The sequence below is a fragment of the Balaenoptera musculus genome, chromosome X (assembly GCF_009873245.2).
Source record: "Balaenoptera musculus isolate JJ_BM4_2016_0621 chromosome X, mBalMus1.pri.v3, whole genome shotgun sequence".
NCBI lineage: Eukaryota > Metazoa > Chordata > Mammalia > Artiodactyla > Balaenopteridae > Balaenoptera > Balaenoptera musculus.
Window position 1 is genome coordinate 38,716,488 of NC_045806.1, and position 13,103 is coordinate 38,729,590.

A 13,103-nucleotide genomic window follows, 5' to 3' on the forward strand; every position below is an offset into this window, starting at 1 on the left:
AGGGTGGTAGAGATGTTCTATATGGTGTCTGGGGTGTGGTTACCTGTGTATACATTTGTTAGAACTCATGGGACTGCATGCTTAAAATGGGTACATTTTATCATATACAAATTATACCTCAGTAAAGTTGATTAAAATAAAGACTCAAACAACAAAATCCTAGAGGAATACAGTGTTCTGTGTCCTGATTGTGGTGGTGGTTACATGAATCCGTACCTGTGATAAAATTTCATAGAACTATAAACTAAAGGGGAAATATGAGTGCATGTAAAAACTGGTGAAATTCAATTAAGGTCTGCAAGTTTAGTATTATACTAATGTCAATTTCCTGGTTTTGATAATGTACTATAATTGTATAAGATGTTGTTGTTGGGGAAAGCTGGGAAAAGAGACACAGGAACTGTCTTGTGCCATTTTTGTGATTTCCTGTAAGGACAAAATTATTTCAAAAATATTTTTTTAAAAAAGAACAAGGATTATATAGTTAGTATTTGTACCATCACCCACCATCAGTGTTAAAAAAGGGTGAGCTTACTATAGGGTAGAATCCTGCAAATACAAAATTCAGGAAGGTAAATAATCTTTTAAATGTTTCCAATAAACCTGCGGCTGGTCTGAATTCAGAGAGGGAAGTACTTTTTAATAAATAAACGTTACTGTATAGATTAAAAATTCAGATCAAAATATAAATCAGCCTAAAATATAAGTCAACAAATCAAACAGTAACTAACAGTTCCTAATTTGTGAACTAAAATGTTATACATGACAAAGATTTTTGTGTTCAAAAAAAAAAAAATCAGTATGTACAGAGAACAGCCATGTGAAGAGGCAGCAAGAGGGCGGCCATCTGCAACCCAAGGAGAGAGGCCTTAAGAGAAACCAACCCTGCCAGCACCGTGATCTTGGACTTCTAACATCCAGAACTATGAGAAAATAAATTTCTGTGGTTTAAGGCACCCAGTCTATGGTATTTTGTTATGGCAGTCCTAGACTAATATACTAAACTGTAATTTATATGCCATAAACTCACCTCTTGTCAGTATACAGTTCAATGACTTTTCATAAATTTATAGACCTATGTGATCATCACCACAGTCCAGTTTAGAACACTTCTATCACCCCCGAAACACTCCCTCTCCCACTGCCAACCCCAGGCAACTACTGATCTGCTTTCTCTGATATATTTGCCTTTTTTAGAATTTCAGATAGATGGAATCATACAATATGAAGTCTTCTGTGTCTGCTTTCTTTTACTTAGCATGTTTTTGAGGTTTATCCACATTGTACTATATACCAGTAGTTTCTTTTTATTGACAAATAGTTTCCATTGTATGGCTATACCACATTTTGTTCATCCATTCATCAGTTGATGGACATTTGGGTTGTTCCCTGTTTTTGGCTATTATGAATAATGACGCTATAATCATTCACATACAAGTTTTTGCGTGAACGTATGTTTTAATTTCTCTTAGAAATATATGTAGGAGTGGAATTAACTGAGTCATGTGTTAGCATATATTTAACTATTTAATAAACTGCCAAGCTGTCTTCGAAAATGGCAGTACCATTTTATATTCCTTCCAGGAATATATAGAAGTTTCAGTTTCTTAACATCCTTGTCAGCACTTGGTATTGTCAGTCTTTTTAAGTTATAGCCATCCTAATGAGTGTGTAGTGGTATCTACTCAGGTTTAAGCTCAAAAAGACAATTATAACTTTGGGCTAATGAGAATAAGCCACAGGCCTACTTATTGATAAAAAGTTTAACCCTGAGGGGAGGGTCTTAAAATTTTGCCTGGTAACCACACTCTAGGTTTTAGAAAAGAGGGGAGGAAGAACTCTCTCTTCTTCAGTCAGAGACTCATTTATGAACCTCATTCTTTTTATTCCAAATACATTTATTCCAGATTTGGGGGTTTTAATTAAATGCCTTCTGAATTTCAAAAGATTAAAGAAAGCCATAATGCATGATGAAATTAGAAACTTTATCAGTTTAACATAAATTTAAAGAAGGTAATTTTGTGTTTTAGAAATAGATGCAGAATATACAGTTGAGAATTTGGGGTATGACATGTTTGATTTCAGGCAAGCCTTTTGATTTCATCTTTAAAGCTAAGTAGCTAAAGATTGTGTAATTGTGACCTAAAACATGGGATTTGAATGGCAATGTATTACAATCACATTGTGTTATAATTATACATATCGGTGTCTTTTATGAAATGATTCTAACAGGTTTCAGATAATCTGAAAGTTACATAAACCTATGGAAAATTTTTCATTTGACCTTTTGGGTATGGTTTAAAGGTATAGTATCTGACACATTTTCTAGTTATTTTTAAATTTTTAATTGTATTTTATTTTTATATACGCTGATTATATTTTGTAACATTCCTAATTGGCTTTAGGCAAAACTTCAAGGATCTGTAGTCATGTATTGTTCTTTGCCAATCATACAAAATTCTAGCCTACTTGATCGCTCCTTGATCCCCTGTGGGAAAACTAAAAATTTTGGCTGGTATTGGGTAAGGAGAAAAGCAGCCCCTGACATGCAGGAGCCAGCCTGGCACTATCAGCTGGCCTTGGTGCTGCTACAAGCTGGTCTGGCAGCCACAGCAAAGCCTTGGTGTTCTCCCGCTGAACATGAACACTTCCAGAAAATACCATCCTCAGACAAGGCCGCTCTGTGACCACAGTGGATCAAGACCAAAAAAACAGACCACTCCATAGCTACATCTAAACACAGACAGAACATAAACATTGTCCAAGCCACAAAATGCCAAATATCCTCCTGTCCTAGCTCATGGGAGTGACGGCTGCTTCTCTCCCAATTACAGATGTAGCCTCACTCTAGTCTGCTGTCTCCATAAATGAGATTTATTAAGATACACAGTCATAAAAAATGGGCAGAAGAACTGAATAGACATTTTTCCAAAGAGGAATGCAGATGGCCAACAGGCACAAGAAAAGATGCTCAACATCACTAATCATCAGGGTAATGCAAAACCACAATAAGATATCAACTCAAATCTATCAGAATGGCTATTATCACAAAGACAACAAATAACAAGTGTTGGTGAGGATGTGGAGAAAAGGGAACCCTCGTATACTTTTGGTGGGAATGTAAACTGGCGCAGCCACTGTGGAAACAGTATGGAGGGTTCTCAAAAACTAAAAACAGAACTACCATAGGACCCAGCAATTCCACTCCTGAATATGTATCTGAAAAAAAACCAAAACCACTAATTCGAAAAGTTACATGCACCCCAATGTTCACAGTGGCATTATTTACAATTGCCAAGCTATGGAAGCAACCTAAGTGTCCATCAGCAGATAAATGGATAAAGAAGAAGTGGTGTGTATACACACACACACACACACACACACACACACACACACACACACACACAATGGAATACTACTCAGCCATAAAAAAGAATGAAAATTTTTGCCATTTGCAGCAACATGGATGGACTTGGAGGGCATTATGCTAAGTAAGATAAGTGAGACAGAGAAAGACAAACACTGTATGATATCACTTATAGGTGGAATCTAAAAAACACAATAAACTAGTGAATATAACAAAAAAGAAGCAGACTCACAGATATAGAGAACAAACTAGTGGTTACCAGTGGGGAGAGGGAAGCGGGTAGGGGCAATACAGGGGTAGGGGATTAAGAGGAACAAACTCTTAGGTATAAAATAAGCTGCCAGAATATATTGTACAACATGGGGAATATAGCCAATATTTTATAATAACTGTAAATGGATGGAATATAACATTTAAAAATTGTGACTCACTATATTGTACACCTATAACTTACATAATATTGTACAGCAACTGTACTTCAATTTTAAAAAAAAGATACACAATCATAGAAGTACCCCCGCTTCCTGAGAGCACCCAATCCAGAGCAAGGCCTCACCTCCTTCGATCCTCTCCAAAATTACCTAACACAAGCCCAAATCTTATAGTAAGTCTTTTCTAACACCTGCTTACTTAGACATCCCACAGTTACTCAGGGTATATGTTTTCCCTCACTGCAAGGAATAATAAACCAACTTGTTCAATTAAAAAAATACATCAAGGTGACCCAAGAGATCAAATTATACTTTAAATTTTTATTTCCATATTGTTCAAAGCATAGAGATCCACACAGTACTAAATAATCAGCTCACCATAAACTCAATGTCAATGAATGCAAAGTTATTAAAATTCTAATTCTGTGGTCAGTAGTTTTGATTATAATTATTATGTATACAGTAGATGGAAAAAACGAAATATTTCTAAATGCATGCATACCCCATAGGATCAACCTTTATCCTGCCACTTACTATAATAGAGTCATTTGCAAATCAGCCAACAAATTAGGCTAACTAGGAGCCACCAACAAATGAAGAGAAATGAGTGTATAATTGTAGAGTCTATGTAAATGATGCTTAACATCCAGATAAAAGTCATTAAAAAACATTCAGTCATTTGAGTATTTCTAACTAGTCTGACTTTTTTATAAAAGCAGGTAACGATAGCAACGGCGGCGTATTATAAACTACTAAGTGCCCAACTTCAATCAACAATGAAGCAGTAGGTGACTGATGTAATTAGAAAGAGCCCCAGGCCAGGAGATCCAGGGTCTGGGCTCAGTTCTAGGATGAATTTCCCCGTAGTCATAGACTACACGCCACAGACTAAGACTCAAGACTTAGGTAGAGACTGCTAGAGGTAAAGGGGTATTAGCAACCAGCTAGCCAAGCCCCACATCACGGTCAAGGAAACTCAGGCTAAGACGCATAAGGTGAAAAAGCCACAATCAGAACCCTGACTCCTGCCCCACTTCTTGCCAATGATTCCTCATTTATAAAATGAGAACAATCATCCACGTTTGCTTCTTCCTGGTAGAGGTGCTGGGATGACGACTGGAACTCACTGGTTGAATATGTGCTTGCTTGTATTTAAATGAATTCAACGAAATGACTAGTCTTCGGGCAGTAGGTGCAGTATCAGGCAAAATTATGTTTGGCTATTTGCATAAATCCTCCCACTGCCAAGGGTTTTAAGCAAGTTAGGACTGTGTTTCTCAATGCGAGCAGTACTGGCATTTTAGGCAGAATATTCTGCCCGGTGGGGGGTTGCCCCAAATATTAATACAAGGCTGGCCCCCAGCTACTCAAATAGCAGCAGCACCTCTGGGTCACGTCTGGCCCTAGGGCGAGGCAATTTAAAACATCAAAACTAATGCCAGAAATCCATGATGAACAAAATACCACCATGTTAAACAAATATGGAATCAGTGCTACTGCATGGCGGTTACTGATCCTGTCTTTATTATAACATGCCGGCATTTTGTTCAACCTGAATTTTTTTGCATTAATTTTTAAGATATTTCATTAAAATATTATCTGGCGGATTACTGAATTTTGGGGGTGCCCCTTAAATTCTGTACCCAAGACAAGTGCCCCACTTGCTTTATCCTAGTCCGGCGCTGCTGCCGGTCATTGCGACAACTTAAAACACCTCCACACATTTCTAGACGCCTCCCTGGGTTGAGAACCTCTGAAATAGGGGCTGATTTTTCTCATTTAACAAGAAGTCCGGAGAGACACAGCCCAGGCCTGAAACAGTGGCTGCATGATGCCATCCGGGCCCTAGATTCCCTTTATCTCTGCTGCAGTCACAAGACGGCTGATGTGCCCCCAAGGAATTATGTCCTAGTTCCAGAGAGGAAAACAAGGCAGGGCGAAGGGCAGGAAAAACATACCAGCTGAGCCTGACTCCTTTAATTAGAAAAATACCTTTCCCAGGAGCCCCACCCAATAAACCTTAACTCACATATCATTGGCTAGAAGTGAGCCAAGTGGCCAGCCCTAGCTGCACGGAGCCTGGGGGAGGTGAACACCTGTAAGTGGGCACGTCTCCAGCCTGAATAAAACTAGTGTTCTCTCCATAAGAATGAAGGGGAGAGTGAAGAAAAGATAAATAGCTAGAAATGTCTGCCATGAGGGCCAGGCAGGAAGATAAATGCTGGCTCTTTTGCGTGACTGCAAATAGCATCTTTTCTGCTTGTAATTTGATGGTCTGCCTGAGCAGAGCATTTTGATGGTCACTTTTAGAATTATGGATAGAAACTGGAACACTGTCTTACGTTGGGCTCCAACGTTTCTCTTGGGAGAAACCTGTAAGGGAGTGAGGGGAACAGCCAAAGGAAGAGAAATGATCCAAGCGAGGATGCATTCTCACATGAAGCTTTGCGGAGGCTTAACGCCACAAGGGGCTATGAGCCTAAATCACAACACAGACTTGTCCCACCTTAAAGAAGCTCAGCCTTTTACCCTTGAGAAATCAGTCAGCCATTTGCTACCCGGTCCTGTGATGAAGGGGCCAGTGTAACCTCCCAGGTTACCTCTCTGGGTGATGCAATGCCCACTGGCCAAGAGCAACAATCCATGGAGGGTTACAGGTGTGAGTTGTTTGCCAAAGCACTTGCTGCAGCTGTGGGGGACCCTATCATGGGTCTGGGTGGGCACCAAGAGCATCTACTGCAAATATTAATTTTGATGCACTTTCCAAAGAACTGCCTTTATTTCTACCTTGTATTGTTTGAGAATGGAACCCTAGGTATATTGCTATGATTAAAAGCTGTTGGAAAACCTGGCAACGAGCTGAAAGTGTCTCATTTTCAAGAAAAATGATTAACAGGTGTTGACTTGTTTTGTTGAACCACAAATGCAGAAAGTGCTTTATAATTTGCTCTGGGTAATAACCAGGATCCAATCTGCAGTTCACAATCTCATCAGAGCACGTAAATATTTCATAGTCTTAGTGTCTCATTTAAAGCTCAATGAATATTTAATTGAAGTGGACCAAACAAAATAACTGAAAGAATTATGTCGCATTTAGTTAGGCCTGAAATGAGCAAGCTCTTCATTTTCTCAAGTAGTTTAAAGCTAAAATTATTCCAACTTCATGAAATATTCTACATAATTTTATAAGTAATTAAAGGGCTATAAAATAGGCTCGAAAGGCACATATTAAATACCGAGAAAAACATGAAAAAAATGAGTTTTCAACTTTAAATGCAAGAGAATAGTTTAATATATGGTGGCCTACGTTGTTTATTCAGTGGTGGATTACGTTATTGTCAATACCCTCTTTTTGACACAAGAAGTAAAAATAGAATCTTTTTTTTGACCCTTGCAAATTAAATATTCTAGAATGATGATGTGCAAACACCTATAAGATTGATATTAACAGGAAGCCATGCATGATCTACCCAAGTAAGTCAGCCCAGAAATTGTTTCTGAACTCTGGGTCCAGCATTAAGCCAGGTACTGAAAATAATCAAAACAAGAAGAAATATTGGTCCACTTTCAAAGTAGAGATGGTTTCCCAGGAAAGAAGCATTCCCGTGGTCTGTTAGATCTCCACAAGTGTCAGAATGGGGCTTCAAAAGAAATATGTGCTCTAATTGATTGACCCTAACTCAGATGACATGGGATATGTCACTTCTACCAAATTTGAAGACATTTTAATTGGAATCAAAGTATTGCCAACCAATCCATGCTAAGGCTGCTAAAAACTTCCTGGTAAACTTAGCATACTACGGTTTGAATTCTTTAGTCCTGAGTTATTTTTTAATTACAGGACCTAAATAATCTAATAACAAGTTCTTTTTTGGAGAACAGACCATGGGGCCATGATACAAGGTTGTGTGATAAACAGAGCATATCCATATAGCTGCCTTGTGGGAAATAACTGGTCACCTTGGGTTTTTTCCCTTTGATCTTAGTCTCTTTTTAAGATACTCAAAAGGATCGCCTTCTACAACTGTCAATATGCCAGTATACGTTATGTATACAAACACATATCACTAAAAAGTTCAGACTCTTGTCTAATAATGGCACCTCTTTCCTTCACTTCTACAATTCATGCCATGTCACCCTATGGTCCTCAGGGATGAGGAACCATAATTAGTATGGAGAAAAGAAGAGAAGGCATTCTCCCGTTGTATTCAATGGCACATTCAGAATCAAACAAAATTCTTTAGTTAATGGCAATCACTAAGCAAAAGTGGCAGTCTGACCAGACTCTTATAGTCTATAGAAGGACATTATCCTGTCCAGGGCAGGAGATGAGAGAAAGGTTGATAAGCATTAGCCAAGAAAGGTGATGAACATTAAGCATCCTGCAGCCAATGTAGCTAGTCAGAAACAGGAGCAGGGATAACTTTTCTTTGTTTAGGGTACTTTTGTTCTAAAATGTGTCATTTCAGATGAACATTTACATTTACATTGAGGACTCTTATTTTCTCACATCTACTTAATATTTAGTACATGTAACATTTTAAGACCGCATTTCTCCCAATGTCATGTGACTTACCTGTTTATCAAAAGCCACCCAGGATGGTGAATCAGTTCCCATTCCTTTAGGAAATACACTATGTTTTGGGTTTATCTTTTGTCCGAGAAGCAGTTCTCCACCTATTCCTGGTTTATCTTCACTCACCAGCATCCTAACATTTTTGCAAAAGCCCCAATGTTGAGATTTGTGGAATTTCTCTTTTCCCATCTGTGAACACAAGAGACAACATAAAATGGCCAAAGTTACTCTTTGTGACTTTTCTTATTTGTTTGAAAAGGTAAACACACTTCCCATCATTTATTTTCCCATTACAAAATGCAAATTAGAGTGGCAAATAATTATGATCAATCTTCATTATAGTGTCTCATTTTAAATTCAATTCATTTTAACAAATTCAAAACCTTGAAAAGCAATAAGAATAAACCCAATGCTCCATGCTATTTTAAAACATTTAAAAATTATTACTGCAAGTGAACATTTAGGACATTAGCTTGCTAATTGGTCTATTCTACTTATTTGCCAAGAATGTAAACAGGAAAAAAAAAAAAACTCCTCTACTTCAGAGTAAAAATGTAACAGTTTTCCCACAGAAGTCTAAATATTATTTTCATCAAAACAGAGAATAAAATCTTTTCCTCATTAAAGTAAATGTCACAGGAAATTCGTCAGAGCTGACATTCTCCTCCTAATTGTAGAACCTTGCCCTCCCTCTTCCCCACTCCCCTCCCATCTTTTCTGAGGATCTAGGCAGAGAGGGCAAAGCCTAGACAATGCTACCAAGGATTGGAAAAATGTGGGCCTACACCAACATGCAGGCACTGCTAGTAGGAAAGTAAAACAGAAAAATCCCTCTGAGGAAAGACATGGCAATACCTAGCAAAGTGAAAGGTGTATATGCCCTGAGGCCTAGCAAGTCCACTCCTAAATATCTTTTGCGCCGTGCATGGGGAGCTATAGATCAGATTATTTGTTACAGCAGTGTTGGTAAGAGTGAAAAATAGGAAACAATCTAAATGTCCATCAATAGCAAAAAAGATACCTCAATTAATATTAATATTAATACAGAGGTCTAAAATTATATGCATCGATATGGACAAATCTCAAAAAAATGTCAAGCAAAAAAAAGGTAGTAGAAAGGCACACAAAATTTGATCATTTCACTTATATAAAGTCTGAAAACATTCAAAACTACAGTATTATTTATGGATAATATAAGCATGGAAATAAGCAGCAAATTCAAGTTAACATAATATCCAAGATAATATATGATATATGATACAATAAATATCGTATATATTTATTATGATATATGATATTTGTTGTATCATATGCATATCATATCATGAACATCCATGTACACCACAGCTCTGTATAAAATATAAAACATTTCAGATACAATTAAAGCACTCTCTTATCCCAAGCTCCTGATTTCGATATCTGTGTCTGTTTCTGTTTTGTAAATAAGTTCATTTGTATCTTTTTAAAATTAGATTCCACATATGAGTGATATATGATACTTGTGGATGAACATACAAATACTACTGTATATAAGATAGATAACCAACAAGGACCTACTGTATAAATAGCACAGGGAACTCTACTCAATATTCTGTGATAACCTATATGAGAAAAGACTCTGAATCACTTTGCTGTACACCTGAAACTAACACAACATTGTAAATCAACTATACTCCAATGAAATTAAAATATTAAAAAAAGAAAGAAAGAAAATAAACAAATAAAGCCCTCTCTCAGAGTTCATGCCCCTTGCCTCCCTCTCCAGAGGTAACCAGTATCCTGAATTTGCTGCTTGAACTTTATACTTTGCCAGGATTATATACACCAGAGCAATAGCCTCCTGCAAAGCATGACGCATTGGCAGGAATTCTGAAAGGACGTTTGAAAATACTTTGTTTCAAGGCAACCTATGAAATGAGGTAAAATATTTGCAAATAATATATCTGATAACGAGTTAATATCCAAAATATATAAAGAACTCATACAACTCAATGGCAAAAAAAAGTCTGATTAAAAAATGGACAGAGGATCTGAATACACATTTTTCCAAAGAAGACATACAAATGGCCAACAGGTACATGAAAAGATGCTCAACATCACTAATCATCAGGGAAATGCAAAGCAAACCCACAATGAGATATCACCCCACACCTGTTAGGATGGCTACTGTCAAAAAGATAAGAAATAACAAGTGTTGGCAAGGATGTGGAGAAAAGGGAATCCTTGTGCACTGTTGGTGGGAATATAAATTGGTGTGTATGGAAGTTCTTTAAAAAATTAAAAATAGAACTACTATATGACTCAGCAATTCCACTTCTGGGTATTTATCCAAAGAAAATGAAAACACTAATTTGAAAAGATATGTGTACCGCATGTCCATCTGCAGCATTATTTACAATAGCCAAAACACAGAAACAACCTAAGTGGCCATTGACGATGAATGAATAAAGAAAATGTGGTGTATATATGTATATACAATGGATATTATTCAGCCATAAAAAAAAATGAAATCCTGCCACAACATGGATGGACCTTGAGGGCATTACGCTAAGTGAAATAAGTCAGACAGAAGAAGACAAATATCATATGATCTCACTTATATGTAGAATCTTAAAAAAACATAAAATTAAAAAATTCTAAAAAGCAAGCGCATAGATACAGAGAACAGATTGGTGGTTGCCAGAGGTGGAGGGTGGGGAGTGGGCAAAATGGGTGAAGGGGATCAAAAGGTACAAACTTCCAGTTATAAAATAAGTAAGTCCTCGGGATGTAATGCACAGCATGGTGACTATAGGTAATAATTACTGTATATTTGAAAGTGGCTAACAGAGTAAATCTGAAAAGTTCTCATCACCAGAAAAAAAAGAACTTGTAACTATGTGTGGTGGTGGACCTAACTAGACTTACTGTGATCATTTTGCAATATATACAACTATCGAATCATTACATCGCACACCTGCAACTCATATAATGTTATATGTCAATTACACCTCAATAAAACTAAAAATTAAATACTCAATATTAAAAGGAAAAGACAAGACCTCCTTTCCCCTTGTAGGGAAGACAACCTGGAAGAATGGGGAAGAGCCTGAGCAGCCTTGCCCAGGAGAGCCGGGACCACTACAGCTGCCCTGGGCAGAGGAACAGCCCAGCTCGAAGGCTGTGGGAGGAAAGCTAGAGGCAGCAGTTAGGACGGTGACCTGCAGCTTGGCTCTGTCCCACAGAGAATCCATTGCCACAAACCCCACCACCACCCCACTCCCCCCGACACACACACACACATACACTCAGTTTACCACAAGTCAGTCCCAGATCACCACAGCAAAGCAACAGTTGGGTTGGTTAAAATGAATGGAGGAATAACATAGAATTTTACAACAATGTTCCCTCTTTTAAAGCAAGTAATTTCAGGTAATCACAAACTCACCTCAGGTCAAACCAACAAATGTTTGTTAAGCATTTACTATATTCCTAGCTTTGTGCCAGTCATGCTACTTAAAATTATGTTTTAGCTCCATACAGTTTTTTTTTTTTTTTTGGCTGCGTTGAGTCTTCGTTGCTGCATGTGGGCTTTCTCTAGTTGCGGCGAGCGGGGGCTACTCTTCGTTGCGGTGCGGGGCGGTGCACGGGCTTCTCATGGCGGTGGCTTCTCTTGTTGTGGAGCACAGGCTCTAGAGTGCAGGCTCAGTAGTTGTGGCACGTGGGCTCAGTGGTTGTGGCACGTGGGCTCAGTAGTTGTGGCTTGCGGGCTCTAGAGCGCAGGCTCAGTAGTTGTGGTGCACGGGCTTAGTTGCTCCGCGGCATGTGGGATCTTCCCGGACCAGGGCTCGAACCCGTGTCCCCTGCATTGGCAGGCGGATTCTTAACCACTGAGCCACCAGGGAAGTCCCCAGATACACTACTTAAAACAAGCATAAAACTCCACCCCTGCCTTGAAGAGGAAACCCACTCTCTTGCTGATGAGCCAAGATTTAGATATATATAAAACAACTAGGAAGCAGTACAGCTACCATTTTCGACCACTTACTATGACCTAGACCCTTTACTAAGGGCTTTATATACATTACCTAATTTTACCATCACAAAACTATTTGATATGCATTATCACTGCCATTTTACCAATGAGGAAACCAAGGCAGAGACAAGCAGGCTAGCACACCCACAGTTATATGGTAACTAGTGGAGCCTGCATCTGAATCTAAGCTCATTGACCCTAAGCTCTGGTAAGTTTATCTACCTAGAGCCATAAACTGATGGGCTGAAGTAGTAGTGTTGAGGTCCTGCAGGTAGTTGGATACTGCCTTGGGCCTGGAGGAATGGGATGAATTAGACAGGAGAGGAGGGAAATAGGAACCCTAATGCTTTGCTGATGGGAGAGTTAACTGCCATTCTGGAAAGCAATGTGGTACTACTTGGCAAAACTAAGGATGTGTATTCCCTATGATTCAAGAATCCCACTCCTGGATGTGTATCTCAGAGAAATTCTCACAGTAGCCAATAAAGGGACATATATGAGAATGTGTAATGGTATTGGGTTGGCCAAAAAGTTCATTCAGGTTTTTTCTGTAACATTGTGGAAAAACCCAAATGAACTTTTTGGCCAACCCAATATTTTGGGAAAGTTGGAGGCAATCTAGATATTTATGTTGAGGAAATGGATAAGAAAATATGGTTTAATGGATAAGTACTCTATGGTAGATTTTCACTTCACTTCACTTCACTGCTTTGA

At 38.3% G+C, this 13,103-nt stretch overlaps 1 protein-coding gene across 1 annotated transcript in view; it reads right to left on the minus strand.

Annotated features, from left to right (window-relative positions):
• The window catches only part of EFHC2 (EF-hand domain containing 2), a 178,059-nt gene that overhangs the window by 142,923 nt on the left and 22,033 nt on the right, over positions 1-13,103 (minus strand). The window contains 2 exon segments of the mRNA XM_036839265.1: positions 8,375-8,563; positions 10,128-10,243. Of these exon segments, the coding sequence (XP_036695160.1) occupies positions 8,375-8,563; positions 10,128-10,243 (305 nt within the window).